Source organism: Entelurus aequoreus, linkage group LG04 (genome assembly GCF_033978785.1).
Source record: "Entelurus aequoreus isolate RoL-2023_Sb linkage group LG04, RoL_Eaeq_v1.1, whole genome shotgun sequence".
NCBI classification, from domain to species: Eukaryota; Metazoa; Chordata; class Actinopteri; order Syngnathiformes; family Syngnathidae; genus Entelurus; species Entelurus aequoreus.
Window position 1 is genome coordinate 79,893,820 of NC_084734.1, and position 16,014 is coordinate 79,909,833.

The following is a 16,014-nucleotide window of genomic DNA, read 5'->3' on the forward strand; positions in this document are numbered from 1 at the left end:
GGACACGGACTCTGACATCTCGCTCCGGCCCTTGACCTCTTGCTTGCCCACGGACCTCCGTACCTGCCTTGCTCCTTCTGGACTTCCGCACAGGGCCGGCCCATGGCATAGGCCGTATAGGCAAATGCTAAGGGCGCCGTCCATCAGGGGGCGCCACGCCAGTGCCAAAAATGTTGGAGGAAAAAAAAAAAAAAGTTGGTACTATTATTTCTAAATACAAAAAATAATTCCACGCTAATTAAAATGCAAAGTAAAGCCTATTTAATAGAAATATTATTTGTTACAACATTCCCCCCCCCCCCCCCCCGCACGGTGCGACCCCTCCCATCCCGTATCATGACTCTTTTTGGACGTCACCACATAAAAAAGTCAACACAAGATATCAAAACGGCCAAAACTGTCAGGTGCCCAGGGAAGAAAAAATGGAAAAGAAGAGGAGGAGAAACGAGAAAAAGACAGAGGTAGCAGGTAGGTAAAGTTAGCCTACATGAAATTATTTGTCTGTTACAGAATGTGATAGTAACCTGGCTTTTTAGCATTAAGCTAATGCTACATGATTCGGCAATTGCTAATCAATAAATAGCTAGTTCTGTTTTAACGTCGGGTTAATATTGTGGAGGGGGCTAAATTGTTATGGAAAATAATAATGTAACGTTAGGTAATTACAATACTCCCACCTTACATTCCTCAGGGACATTTGTATTAGATCTTTTAAGCAGGTGTTTTTTGTTTACATTGTTATTGCCTTCTGGTTAGCTAATGTTTGCCCTGCAGGTAATAGTCACTTTTCCACCCCTTTATATATTAGGTATAGTTGTAAGCCTAGTTGTTAAAGTGCACATCATTAATGTTAATTAAGCAATATCACATGAGAGGGAATGCTGTTTTTTAATTAGAACACTGCTGTGATTCGGTTAAAGATAATCATAACATAACATTCTTATATAATATGTTAATTTGCTTTCTTTAAGTAAAAAAAAAGGTCAAAGACAAAGCTATTCAGTTTCTTGTGAGTATATACAATTCACTGCCGATGTGGGGGGGCGCCACCTAAAATCTTGCCTAGGGCGCCAGATTGGTTAGGGCCAGGCCTGCTTCCGCACCTTCCTCAACACGCACCTTCAACAACTCCTGGTAACACTCCGCTAAACCCAACCCATAGTCACACCATACGTATTTGGATTACTTGCGCATGTCATTATCTTAATAAACACGCCTAAGGCTAAGCGACGTCCCTGTCTCAGTGCCGTCTCCTTCTCCACCGCACGTAACAGAAAAGTTGGTTTTGCACGATAACCTTTAACGTTCAGATCTAATGTTTAGATTTAACATTTAGATTACCATTTAGTTTTAGTATGCAAATCTAACATTTAGACTTAACATTTAGATTCAGCATTTATATTCAGCATTTAGATTTAACGTTAAGATCCACCATTTAATTTATACTTCAAATGGTGGAGCCCATCAAGATCCAGGGCCGGGAGGTGGCAGTAGTGGGGCAGTACAAGTACCTGGGAGTCCACTTGAACAGCAGACTGGACTGGAAGGACAACTGCAAAGCTGTTTACAAGAAGGGTATGAGCAGACTCTTTTTCCTGAGTACGCTTAGGCCCTTTAATGTGTGCAGCAAGCTGTTGGAGATATTTTATCAGTCTGTTGTGGCCAGTGCCCTGTACTTTGCAATGGTTTGTTGGGGCAGCAGCACCAGCAACAGGGACTCAAACCGGATTGACAAACTGATCCGGAAAGCCAGCCAAACTATTGGCACGCAGTTGGAGGCGTTTGTGTCAGTGAGGGATAGGAGGACACTGGACAAACTGCTGGCCATCATGGACAATCCTGCCCCCCCACTCCACCAGACAATTGAGGGACAGCTGAGTTCACACTCCAACAGGCTCCTTCAGATTCGTTCCCACAGTGTTCCATTCAAGAACTCCTTCATTCCGCACTCCATCCAGCTGTATAATCACTCGCCATACAGCAATAGATGATATCTGTCTATTACCTGACACCTTCTATGTTAGCTACTTCTCTTTGTTTCTAATGTCTATTTTCTATTTTCTGCTGGATTTACTCTCTATTGTATGCTGCAGCTGTCACATATACTGTAATATTGAATATTGTACATGGTAATTGTTATTAGGGCTGTGAATCTTTGGGTGTCCCACGATTCGATTCAATATCGATTCTTGGGGTCACGATTCGATTCAAAATCAATTTTTTTTTTCGATTCAACACGATTCTCGATTCAAAAACGATTTTTTTCCTGATTCAAAATTATTCTCTAGTCATTAAATACATAGGATTTCAGCAGGATCTACCCCAGTCTGCTGACATGCAATCAGAGTAGTGGATTTTTGTAAAAAGCTTTTATAATTGTGAAGGACAATGTTTTATCAACTGATTGCAATAATGTAAATGTGTTTTAACTATTAAATGTACCAAAAATATGACTTATTTTATCTTTGTGAAAATATTGGACACAGTGTGTTGTCAAGCTTATGAGATGCGATGCAAGTGTAAGCCACCGTGACACTATTGTTAATTTTTTTAATTTTTATAAATGTCTAATGATAATGTCAATGAGGGATTTTTAATCACTGCTATGTTGAAATTGTAACTAATATTGATACTGTTGTTATTGCTGTGTATTGTTTTGCTGGATTAATTAATTTAAAAAAAAAATAAAAAAAATAAATAAATAAATAAATAAAATAAATCGATTTTTTAAAAATGAGAATCAATTCTGAATCGCACAACGTGAGAATCGTGATTCAAATTCGAATGGATTTTTTCCCACACCCCTAATTGTTATATATTGTATATATGATATAGACATAATGTAATACATCAGTATATATATATTATACCTTACATATATTATGCAAATATTACGTATAAATGTTATATTTTATATCGCTATATTTAGTCTATTTATACCTGCATGGTCCTTTCCATCCTTACACTTTCCATCATTGTAACTGAGCTACTGTGTGGAACAATTTCCCTTGTGGATCATTAACGTTTTTCTAAGTCTAAGTCCAAAGAGGAAGAAAATTAATAAAAAGTGAGCTAAATATTAAAATAATGTGGTTGAATGCCTTGTTGTTTGTTACAGTAGCATCCTGCTCTGAATGCTGGATTCAAAGTTGGCCTGTTTTTTGCAGTTTCTCTTCAATATAGCCTGAAACTGTTTCCAATGCCTCGAGAAACTGGATTTGAAAATGTATTTGACGACGTCTTTGGAGCTTGTGCACACTGTAAAAGTTTCTACCAGCCGATGTAGACAAAAGTTGGGTTAATCTCTGCGCACTCCCACCTGACAACCCAAAATTCCGCCCCCCTCGAGTAAAAACTGGGAGGACTCGATCATGGCATATCAGACCTGCGAGAGCGCGCCTGCGCGTCCCCGGCGGCCAGTGACCCTTCTCTCCAGCGGCTGAGTGGTGCTGCTCTCCGGGATAGAAAAGCAACAAAAGACGGAGGGAGTAAAAAAATACGGCAGTGACATGTTGAAGTAAAGTGTTTCCCCCCGGGGAATTGTCGTCGCTCATTTTAGGTAAGAAAACTCTTTATTAGTGCCAGTGCGCACAACTTGATATCGTTTAACTGAACTGTATGTCATCATAATTGAGTTTACATGAACACACGTTGAGTTGTTGTATCCACGTTGTATGTAAAGTGTCACCAAATACGTCAAATTGTTACCAAAATCTGTTCTTAAAAAAGTTTCGCGCACTTTCGCTTTATCAAAAATACAACTTCCCCGCCTGTTTGAAAATAATATCCAACTCCATCATACGAGGACGTGTTCATGCCCAAACTCCGAGTCGTAATTAATGACTCTTTTTTTAAAACTGGCGTCTGAAACCTGTGAGTCACCCCCTAATTGCATTACTAATCCTGCTTAAACCTGCCGGTACAAGTGTGTGCAACCGGGGATTTAGCCGTTAACCTCTCATAACGAGGATAATATCGGCCAGTCTACACCCTTTTTTAATTTTTTTATTGTGTGGTTAGCCTTGCATCACCATTCCCATCTTTATGTATTCTAATTAGCAGGGAGGAGGTGTGCATGATGAAACAAGCACTTCCAGCAGAGAAGGAGTCATTTTTGTCAGCATATACTTTTGCCTCCACACTAAATACAAATGCTGGGTTATTTTGATAACCCAATTTATGAGTTGCGAGTGTTGGGTTAAATTTTGGGAGTTTTTTTTTTACAAACCCCGTTTCCATATGAGTTGGGAAATTGTGTTAGATGTAAATATAAACGGAATACAATGATTTGCAAATCATTTTCAACCCATATTCAGTTGAATATGCTACAAAGACAACATATTTGATGTTCAAACTGATAAACATTTTTTTTTTTTGCAAATAATCATTAACTTTAGAATTTGATGCCAGCAACACGTGACAAAGAAGTTGGGAAAGGTGGCAATAAATACTGATAAAGTTGAGGAATGCTCATCAAACACTTATTTGGAACATCCCACAGGTGAACAGGCAAATTGGGAACAGGTGGGTGCCATGATTGGGTATAAAAGTAGATTCCATGAAATGCTCAGTCATTCACAAACAAGGATGGGGCGAGGGTCACCACTTTGTCAACAAATGCGTGAGCAAATTGTTGAACAGTTTAAGAAAAACCTTTCTCAACCAGCTATTGCAAGGAATTTAGGGATTTCACCATCTACGCTCCGTAATATCATCAAAGGGTTCAGAGAATCTGGAGAAATCACTGCACGTAAGCAGCTAAGCCCGTGACCTTGGATCCCTCAGGCTGTAGTGCATCAACAAGCGACATCAGTGTGTAAAGGATATCACCACATGGGCTCAGGAACACTTCAGAAACCCACTGCCAGTAACTACAGTTGGTCGCTATCTGTAAGTGCAAGTTAAAACTCTCCTATGCAAGGCGAAAACCATTTATCAACAACACCCAAAAACGCCGTCGGCTTAGCTGAGCCTGAGCTCATCTAAGATGGACTGATACAAAGTGGAAAAGTGTTCTGTGGTCTGACGAGTCCACATTTCAAATTGTTTTTGGAAACTGTGGACGTCGTGTCCTCCGGACCAAAGAGGAAAAGAACCATCTGGATTGTTATAGGCGCAAAGTTGAAAAGCCAGCATCTGTGATTGTATGGGGGTGTATTAGTGCCCAAGACATGGGTAACTTACACATCTGTGAAGGCACCATTAATGCTGAAAGGTACATACAGGTTTTGGAGCAACATATGTTGCCATCCAAGCAACGTTACCATGGACGCCCCTGCTTATTTCAGCAAGACAATGCCAAGCCACGTGTTACATCATAGTAAAAGAGTGCGGGTACTAGACTGGCCTGCCTGTAGTCCAGACCTGTCTCCCATTGAAAATGTGTAGCGCATTATGAAGCCTAAAATACCACAACGGAGACCCCCGGACTGTTGAACAACTGAAGCTGTACATCAAGCAAGAATGGGAAAGAATTCCACCTGAGAAGCTTAAAAAATGTGTCTCCTCAGTTCCCAAACGTCTACTGAGTGTTGTTAAAAGGAAAGTCCATGTAACACAGTGGTGAACATGCTCTTTCCCAACTATTTTGGCATGTGTTGCAGCCATGAAATTCTAAGTTAATTATTATTTGCAAAAAAAAAAGTTTATTGAGTTTGAACATCAAATATCTTGTCTTTGTAGTGCATTCAATAGAATATGGGTTGAAAAGGATTTGTAAATCATTGTATTCCGTTTATATTTACATCTAACACAATTTCCCAACTCATATGGAAACAGGGTTTGTAGCTGCCACCCCTCTCCTGCATGGAGAGGTTATTAGGTGACCACAGATGACGCGCTAGCTGTTCAAAGTCGGGACCCGGGGTGGACCACTCATCTGTGCAATAAATTCAACCCAATAGTTGGGTTATGAATCAACCAACATTGAGTTAGCATGCCTCAACTTTTTGGTTAAATAATTCAACGCAAAAGTTGGGTTGAAAAAATTAATGTTGAGTTAAAATAACTCAAATAAGGGGTTTGTCCTTTTCTGAGCCATCCATCCATCCATCCATTTTCTACAGCAGTTGGGTTAAAATTGGGTTATTTTTTAACCTAACATTTTTTAGTGTGTGGTGTTTGCATGCATGTGAGGTGAACATGATAAAACAAGCACTTCCAGCAGAGAAGGAGTAATTTTTGTCAGCATATCCTTTTGCCTTAACACTAAAAAAAATGCTGGGTTATTTTGATAACCCAATTTATGGGTTACAAGTGTTGGGTTAAAGTATGGAGTTGTTTTTATGAAGTGAAATCCCTTTTTTGGGCTATAAGGGTATTATTTTAACGGCGTGGAGAGGTTTTTAGGTGACCACAGATGAGGCCGCTAGCTGTTCAAAATCGGGACCTGGGGTGGACCACTCATATGTGCAATAAATTCAACCCAATAGTTGGGTTATGAATCAACCAACATTGAGTTAGCATGCCTCAACTTTATGGTTAAATAATTCAATGCAAAAGTTGGGTTGAAAAAATTAACCCAAAATGTTGAGTTACAATAACTCAAATAAGGGGTTTGTCCTTTTCTGAGCCATCCATCCATCCATTTTCTACAGCAGTTGGGTTAAAATTGGGTTACTTTTTAACCTAACATTTTTTAGTGTGTGGTGAACATGATGAAACAAGCACTTCCAGCAGAGAAGGAGTCATTTTTGTCAGCATATATCTGATCTTAACCGAGGATGTCGTTGTGGCTTGTGCAGCCCTTTGAGACACTTGTGATTAAGGGCTATATAAATCAACTTTGATTGATTGATTGATTGATGATTGAACTCAATTTCTGGGTTTTCAAAACTATGAACCATTGTTGGGTTGTTTTACAATGAGTTACGCATTTTTGGGTAAAAGGCTCTGTTTATTAAAAAGGTACTTTTTTTCTTAAAGGGAATTTTATTAAGGATTAATCTCATTAACATTATTTACAATCACACATCTTATGTACCGTATTTTTCGGACTATGAGTCGCAGTTTTTTTCATAGTTTGGCCGGGGGTGCGACTTATACTCAGGAGCGACTTATGTGTGAAATTATTAACACATTACCGTAAAATATCAAATAATATTATTTAGCTCATTCACGTAAGAGACTAGACGTATAAGATTTCATGGGATTTAGCGATTAGGAGTGACAGATTGTTTGGTAAACGTATAGCATGTTCTATATGTTATAGTTATTTGAATGACTCTTACCATAATATGTTACGTTAACATACCAGGCACGTTCTCAGTTGGTTATTTATGCCTCATATAACGTACACTTATTCAGCCTGTTGTTCACTATTCTTTAGACATTTTAAATTGCCTTTCAAATGTCTATTCTTGGTGTTGGGTTTTATCAAATAAATTTCCCCCAAAAATGCGACTTATACTCCAGTGCGACTTATATATGTTTTTTTCCTTCTTTATTATGCGGCCGGTGCGACTTATACTCCGGAGCGACTTATAGTCCGAAAAATATGGTACATGAAAATATTTGAGCATGCTGTATACAACTCTTATGACCTACACGGCAATTCTGGAAAAAAAAATAAAAAAATGTCAGTCATATCTTGCTTTTGAGTATAATTTAATGGAAAAGAATAATTTTGATCAGTAGTTGGGAAGGAGTGGGACAAACCAGCATTAAAATGTATAATTTCTAACCAACTTTTGGGTCAAGGAGCACTAAATTGCACAACCCAATAGTTGGGTTTAAAATAACCCAACATTGTAGTGAGCATTACTCAGCTTTTGTGTTGAATAAATTCAACCCAATAGTTGGGTTATGAATCAACCAATATTGAGTTAGCATAACTCAACTTTTGGGTTATATAATTCAACCCAATAGTTTAGTTGGGAAAACCCCAACATTAAGTTATCATAACTCAACTTTTTGGTTAAATAATTCAACGCAAAAGTTGGGTAGAAAAAATTTACTCAAAATGTTGAGTTAAAAAAACTCAAATAAGGGGTTAGTCCTTTTCTGAACTCTTTTTAACCAGCGAGGATGGGTTAAAATTGGGTTGTTTTTAACCTAACATTTTTTAGTGTGGAGCGTTTGCATGCATGTGAGGTGAACATGATGAAACAAGCACTTCCAGCAGAGAACGAGTCATTTTTTTGTCAGCCTCCTAAAAAAACACCTTGAACTTGCACGGACAGTTGAAGCAGAGGTGAAGCCTAAAGTTAATGAAAGGAAAGGCAGGCTGATAAGCATAACTTCCTCTCGTCTTTTGTGCTCAATGTTGCCTGAGTCGACCTTTCTTGTTGCCTTCTGCTAGACCGGTGAACCTTTGAACCTTGAGAAGATGTCCAAGTAGAGCCCCTATGCACATTAACCTGACTCTGGCCGTCAAGGAAACTGGTGCCTTTCATGGAACGCTGCCTCCCTTCCCCTCCGCCCCCGCTCCTGTGCAAGTGAAAGCCATGGATTCATGCACGGCGATGACGGCACCTCCTCCGGCACCTCCGCCGCCGCCACCGCTTCCACCTCCGCCGCCGCCTCCACCCGCTTCTTCCTCGCCTTTGAGCCGGGCGGACAGTGCAAGTCGGAGTCGGCTTAGGAAGCTCAACTGGGAGTGTATCCCCAAAGAGAAGGTGGAGGGGAGGAAGAGCGTGTGGAGTGGCGCGAGCCCGGGCGAGGATGAATTTCCCATAGATCTTCACTCTCTGGATGAACTGTTTAGCCAGAAGGACAGTAAGCCTCAGGACAGGACAGTCACGCTGAGACGGCGGTCTGCTCTTCTACGCTGCAGAACTCCTCAGGACAGTCCGGAGGAGGTCAGTTCTGTATACTTCTCTCGTGCCAAAGAAGCATGTGTTCTTTAACTGACCTTTTCCATTACAGATCTCTCTGCTGGACTCTAAACGCAGTATGAACATTGGGATATTCCTTCGCCAGTTCAAAATGTAAGCCATTTTCCATTATTTACGATTACCGTATTGCGCCTAATGAATGGAATAATTCTGGTTTTGCTTACCGACCTTGAAGCAATTTTATTTGGTACATGGTGTAATGATAAGTGTGACCAGTAGATGGCAGTCAAACATAAGAGATACGTGTAGACTGCACTATGATGGCAATATGACTCAAGTAAACAACACCAACATTTGATATGTTTCATTGAAAATATAGAACATTACACACGGCGCTCAAAAATCTATCAAAATGTTTTAGTATGACTTTGGTAAGCTATGAAGCTTGATGTGCTTCAACATACGAGTATTATTATGGTGTGTGTATAAGGTAAGACATATTATCTGGCGTTTTGTTTCACAATTTTACGCAAAAGCAACTTTTCTTACCTTCTGGTACCTGCTGATCTGTATTTGGGATCTGCATAAATCCTGTACAATTGTGCGCGTCCGTCTTTGTAGTCCGTGCCGACAACGTAGTCGATAAGCTTCTTCTTTTTCTCTATCTTCTTGTTATGTGACATTCATCCTCCGCTGTTGCCATTTCTAATATAAAGTAGTGTAAAGTTCTTACTTATATCTGTCAGTAAACTCGCCATGAGAGCGGTAAAACATACCGGTATAGTGAGTTTACATTATTCACCCAAGGAACTTTAGTTATTAGAGCGTTCCGGTCGGACGGTTTTTCACCGGACACATTTCCTGCGTTGTTGTTTCTGGACGAGGAGATGCTGCTCCGTTATTGATTTAAGTAAAGTCTGAATGTCATTAAAACAGTTAGCTCCATATTTCGACACTTCTTCCACTCCCGTCCTTGCATGCTACACCGCTACAACAAAGATGACGGGGAGAAGGCGCTGCCGAAGGTGAGCCACGTAAATAACACCGCCGATATTATCGGTCGATAAATGCTTTAAAATGTAATATCGGAAATTATTGATATCGGTTTCAAAATTATCGGTAACGGTTTCAAAAAGTAACATTTATGACTTTTTAAAACGCCGCTGTACGGAGTGGTACACGGACGTAGGGAGAAGTACAGAGCGCCAATAAACCTTAAAGGCACTGCCTTTGCGTGCCGGCCCAGTCACATAATATCTTTTCACACACACAAGTGAATGCAAGGCATACTTGGTCAACAGCCATACAGGTCACACTGAGGGAGGCCGTATAAACAACTTTAACACTGTTACAAATATGCGCCACACTGTGAACCCACACCAAACAAGAATGACAAACACATTTCGGGAGAACATCCGCACCGTAACACAACATAGATACAACAGAACAAATACCCAGAACCCCTTGCAGCACTAACTCTTCCGGGACGCTACAATATACACCCCCCGTTACCCCCCCACCTCAACCCCAACCCCGCCCACCTCAACCTCCTCATGCTCTCTCAGGGAGAGCATGTCCCAAATTCCAAGCTGCTGTTTTGAGGCATGTTAAAAAAAATAATGCATTTTGTGACTTCAATAACTGCGATGAGGTGGCGACTTGTCCAGGGTGTACCCCGCCTTCCGCCCGATTGTAGCTGAGATAGGCTCCAGCGGGAATAAGCGGTAGAAAATGGATGGATGGATGACTTCAATAATAAATATGGCAGTGCCATGTTGGCATTTTTTTTCCATAACTTGAGTTGATTTATTTTGGAAAACCTTGTTACATTGTTTAATGCATCCAGCGGGGCATCACAACAAAATTAGGCATAATAATGTGTTAATTCCACGACTGTATATATCGGTATCGGTTGATATCGGAATCGGTAATTAAGAGTTGGACAATATCGGAATATCGGATATCGGCAAAAAAGCCATTATCGGACATCTCTAATAATAATATGAAAGGGACAAGCGGTAGAAAATGGATGAATGGAATATGACTCCTTAGTGCGGCCTATAATCCGGTGCGCCTTATATATGAAAAAAGATTTTAAAAAAGACTATTCATCGGCAGTAAGCCTTATAATCCGGTGCGTCCTATGGTCCGGAAAATACAGTATCTTGCAATATTAGGCAGGTGCCACAGTGTGGAAAATATTACTTTAAATGAGAATCATCAACGTGGGAATCGACACTAGTACTCAACAGTACCAATGTTTGGTACTTTTGTGTGTTTATAGATAATAATTGTTTATTAATACAATCAATTTTTAATTTAACAATGAGCTGATTATGATAACTGTGCTGTTCAGTTCTTATATCTCGATTTATTACACTTCTGAGTCTCATTTGCAAGTATCGTATTTTCCGGACTATAGAGCGCACCAGTATATAAGCCGCACCCACTAAATTTGAGAAGAAACCTACATTTTTCCATATATTAGCCACACCGGACAATAAACCGCTGTGAAATTAGTTATTTACACAAAAATATCTTGAAAATGTTTATTTGCTCACCATAACTGTTTCCAAATGGCTGATCAAACACAACAGAAGTCATCGTAGCAGCGGAAACTAGCTCTCCAATTAGTTCATCAGTCTCAAGAACTCCACGGCGACGTTTTTGTGAATTTACTGAGGAATTTGTGAAACTGAACAATTCAAAAAGAATACCATTGTATGTTTAATACTAACACAGACACTCGTGGACGTGTTAGCATATGAGCTAATGATGCTAGCTTCATTACATCACAATAGCACAGACAGATATGCATGAAAGCACTCCCACAGACATCACACATGGCACGGTTTAGTAAGTATGAATTGTTTTAGTCAAATTGTGAGACTTACAAACGTTGCTTGGAGTGATGAAGAATCCTTTCGAGCAGAAACGTTATGGACGGTTTTATCTTCGGTTTGCAGCACCTGCAGTGAGGAGAGAACTCATCCAAAAACATGGCACCATTTCTCTTTAATGAAAACTATTGAACACAAAATGTTTTGGCAATTAGCAAAAAAAAAAAAAAAATCCATGAATTAGCCACACAGTTTTATAAGCCACAGGGTGCAAAGTGTAGGAAAAAAGTAGCGTTTTTTTAGTTCGGTATTTGCTGTATTATGTATAGTAAATTTTGCATGCAGTTACAGTTCAAGGCATTAGATGGGAGTAGTGTATAGACTACAGTGTGTTGCCTTAGCCAGGAAGTAGTCTTTGCCATTAAGTTGAATGTGCCAGCCTGTGTTGAAACCGCCATGTAAAATCGCTAATTCTAGAACTATGTCTATGGCAAAGCCAATGTGATTTGGCATCGAGCGAGCACATTTTGAAAAAAGTGGACTCATACTTTACGTTTGTGTGTTTTCTATCAGGCACACTTGCTTTGTTGGCATTGACAATTGTAACTTTACAGTTTGGCAGAGTCTGCTCTGAGTGCTGCTTAGTAAGTGATTGTGTTGCTTTAAGAATTAAATGAGTGTAACTAATAAAAGTGGATACTATTCGTGCAGAATGGAGTGCATGGAACTTTAAATATGCGGACGTAGTTTCTGCACGGCCGCTGCAATAGAGTGCACATGAGAGCAAAATACGCATTGAGGCTATAAAGTGTGTTTTATCGGAATACTCAATGAATTGAACAAAGTAATGCATAGATTCCTCAATTACTAAAACATTCAATATATGCAATACATGGATAGTTGATTCATCGTTGTTGAAACAATTGATTCAAAATGGAGTGCAGTACTTAACTGCAACCAGCAGAGATGCTGTAGTTTCAGTATTTACCAAATGCCCTTCTTAAGAAGAACATAAGACTAGCTATGCTCTTTATGTGTAATTGTTAATAAAGGACTCTTAAAATAAAACACTTTTTTTTTTCTTAGTATTTTGTGATATTTAAATATTTTTTCCAAAAAATTTAAATTAGGGTCTCGATCCAATATTGATATCGGATATTGGTCCGATATCAGCAAAAAGCAAGTATCGGATGATATCGGCTTGCATCAAAAATTGCAGATACTGCAGCGTGTTTACTTGTGCAAAGCTGGACAGTTAACGTCCAAATGTCCTCTAATAAGCACGCAAGATGTTTTTTTTGTATTTAAGTTAATTTATCAAAAGGAAACGTAGGCTATTAGGAGCTTGCAGCTACACAGAAGCTAAGCACACAATAGCACACAAGCTAGACATACATTATGAGTGCCCTTAATTAAACACCACATTTGTCAATATGAGCAAATATCCAATAATTATTAGTTGCATATTACTTACCCATACAAGGTAGATGCATATTAGTAACAAATCGTTCAACTTACTGCGCAATGACCTCGATTGAATGAATTCCTGTGACTACTAGGTGTTGCCAAAACAGATTTAACACTTCAAACGCATACATTTGTCATGAGGTCAGTGTTTTTCATACCTGCCATTGTTCTCTAAGTCATTCCAATTGCTCAAGCTATTTCCAACATTGCACACTACAAAACAATAAATGTATGTACTATTGGATTAATACCGGTTTCCGACAATAGTAAAGGCTCCATTATTGGTATCGTATCGGAAGGGAAAAAGTTGTATATCGTGACTCCCTTAATAAAAATGAACCGTTTTAATTTTCCCTCAAAGCTAAAGTGCCCATCCCGAAATGGTGTACTATATTTGGATCAGCACCATTTGTCATTTCAGTGCATTATATTATACATCAAGAATTTGCGGAAGGCGTTTCAAGAAATGTCATGTCTTACTTATCTCCCAATGTTCAAAGCAGATATTAAAAAAAAAAAAAATTGAATAAACTCCAAAGGGTAAAAAGTTCACCTTATTCTACCCTTGGGCAAATTGGCTTAGTTGTTGTTGTGTAATCCTGCTCACTTGGAAACTCAAAACAGAAATTACTCTAATTGAGTAGAACCTCCTGTTAGCAGTTTTGGTTTTTGCAGGTTTTGCTTGAGGTCTCGTCAGTTCTAAAGGGTGCAGGAAACAGACGCGGCGTTTAAAGGTGCCCTGAGGGGGGTGGGCACCAATTAAAGCACCATAAATCAATCTACATGAAGTTTGGTGGAAGGTGTTTACCAGGAGGTTGTGGGAGTCATGGGTAGGGTTCTTGAGGATATTGCAGAAGACAGGTGCTAAGGGAGGGTCCGGTCTAAGCAGATGGACTGAACGTCTCGAAGTGTCCACTTAAAGCCCTTGTTAGGAGTCAGAGTTGACACCTGCTAAGGCCCCCAGGGAGTGTCTCCTGTTTAAGTGACCCCCTACTGTGAGGGACCTCGCTGGTGACCTCTAATGTCATTACTTTTTTCTTTTTTTTTTCACTGTTGCTCTATTGGGTTGTATTGTAAAGCTAATGACGCCTGTTTGTGCAAATGTTGACTATTGTGCTGTTGTGGCGGCAACATGTCTATTCCAAACCAGACTGTGTCAAGACTTGTAGGTGAAGCTTCTTGTAAAAAAGAGCCTCTTTTTTAAGCAAACATTAGTCCCGTCTGGAGCTTATTCGACTTCTGTTCTAAATGCAATTGGAGTCCCTGTTGAAATGTGGCATGAGTTAAAACAGCGTACATGTTGTTTGTCTATAGAACGAGCGCACAGGTGAGCGCAGTGTAATAGAATAAAATAGAAGAATAAAAATGGAAGTTCCGCATTTACAAAGGTAACTAGAAAGGCACTCCGTTCGACACAGGTGGAGAGATTATGGTCTGTGTATCGGCACAAAGGATTTCTGTTTAATTCACACGTACAACAGAGAGAAAGCTTGTATTAAAAAGAGTAGCCCACACACATACTGAGTTTCAACATGTTTCCTTGTGCCTTCACTTCTGTATGCCACTTTATTTTGAGTTGTTGTTTCTACTTAGATGTGCACTTTGTGGTGATTTTTGAATCTGTGTTTATTTCTTATTTATATGCAATGTGCATACTATCTGTTTGGATTGATACTCTTAGAGAGCTATTACTCCAAGTGTTCATTTTAGGGCTGTGGAAAAATAAGGAGTTAACTCATGTGATTGATAATGTATGAACACTAGGGGTGTAACGGTACACAAAAATTTCAGTTCGGTACGTACCTCGGTTTAGAGGTCACGGTTCGGTTAATTTTCGGTACAGTAAGAAAACAACAAAATATACATTTTTTGTTTATTTATTTACCAAATTTGCAAAATCTTCCACCAAAAATTTTTTTCTTAGTGGAATATTTGATGTGAAGTAATGGGAACCTTGGATAGGTCAATAATTCATAATAACATTGATTTTGATTAAATATTATGTTTTGAGCAATCCGACAGTTTGAAAGAAAAAAAACCAGCTTTGTTTTATTAGTCAACATTGCAACTTTTTCTAAATTACATTTAACCTTTAAGCTTTTTTATTTCACTTTTGTTATGTTTTTGTTTATTTTAATAGTATTTTTAGAATGTGCCATGGGCCTTTAAAACATTAGCTGTGGGCCACAAATGGCCTCAGGGACACACTTTAAACACAAAATTAAATCTGATAAATCTATGGATAAAAAGCAGAGCCTGACGACGCATGCGCGTTTATCATAACTCTCTCGCTCTCTCTGTCTCTGCCCCTCCCTCACCAATACTGCTGCGTGCACAATTTGTTTTGTTTTTAACCCCTTCTGAACCCTGAACGTACATTGAAAATACACGCAACCCTAACTCAAAATGCCGGACATTTGAGGCATTTAAGAAACTCCGCCCTGACAGCTCCGCAAAAGAGGACATGTCCGGTGAAAAGAGGACGTATGGTCAGTCTATCGTAGCCCGTTAGCTGCTAGCATGCCGTGTGTTGTGCCTCAGCGTGCATCGTTTACACAACGTGCGTTACGCTACTTAATATGTCCGTGTGGAAACTCGTTCGGCACACCTCCGAACCGAACCGACACCCCCGTACCGAAACGGTTCAATACAAATACACGTACCGTTACACCCCTAATGAACACAGATTAATCACATTTTATTTTGAGGGTATATGCTCCTTTAACTTGACCGTGAAGGGTTACCTGAACGGCGGCGTGGGTTGTTATAAGGTCTGTGATCAGTTCAATATATACCGTGCATCTGGAAGTTATTCACATAGCTTCACTTTTCCCACATTTTGTTAAGTCACAGCCTTATTCCAGAATGGAATGAATTCATTTTTGTTCTCAACATTCTACAGAAAAAGAACCCATGATGACAATGTGAAGAAA

General features: G+C 39.4%; 1 protein-coding gene across 1 annotated transcript in view; it reads left to right on the forward strand.

Moving 5' to 3' along the window:
* Nucleotides 1-3,401: 3,401 nt before the first annotated feature.
* Nucleotides 3,402-16,014, forward strand: part of fhdc2 (FH2 domain containing 2) — a 28,289-nt gene continuing 15,676 nt past the window's right edge. The window contains exons 1-3 of the mRNA XM_062045821.1: nucleotides 3,402-3,559; nucleotides 8,300-8,798; nucleotides 8,866-8,927. Coding sequence (XP_061901805.1) covers nucleotides 8,346-8,798; nucleotides 8,866-8,927 — 515 coding nt within the window. The 5' untranslated portion in view covers nucleotides 3,402-3,559; nucleotides 8,300-8,345. The remainder of the gene's footprint in view (nucleotides 3,560-8,299; nucleotides 8,799-8,865; nucleotides 8,928-16,014) is intronic.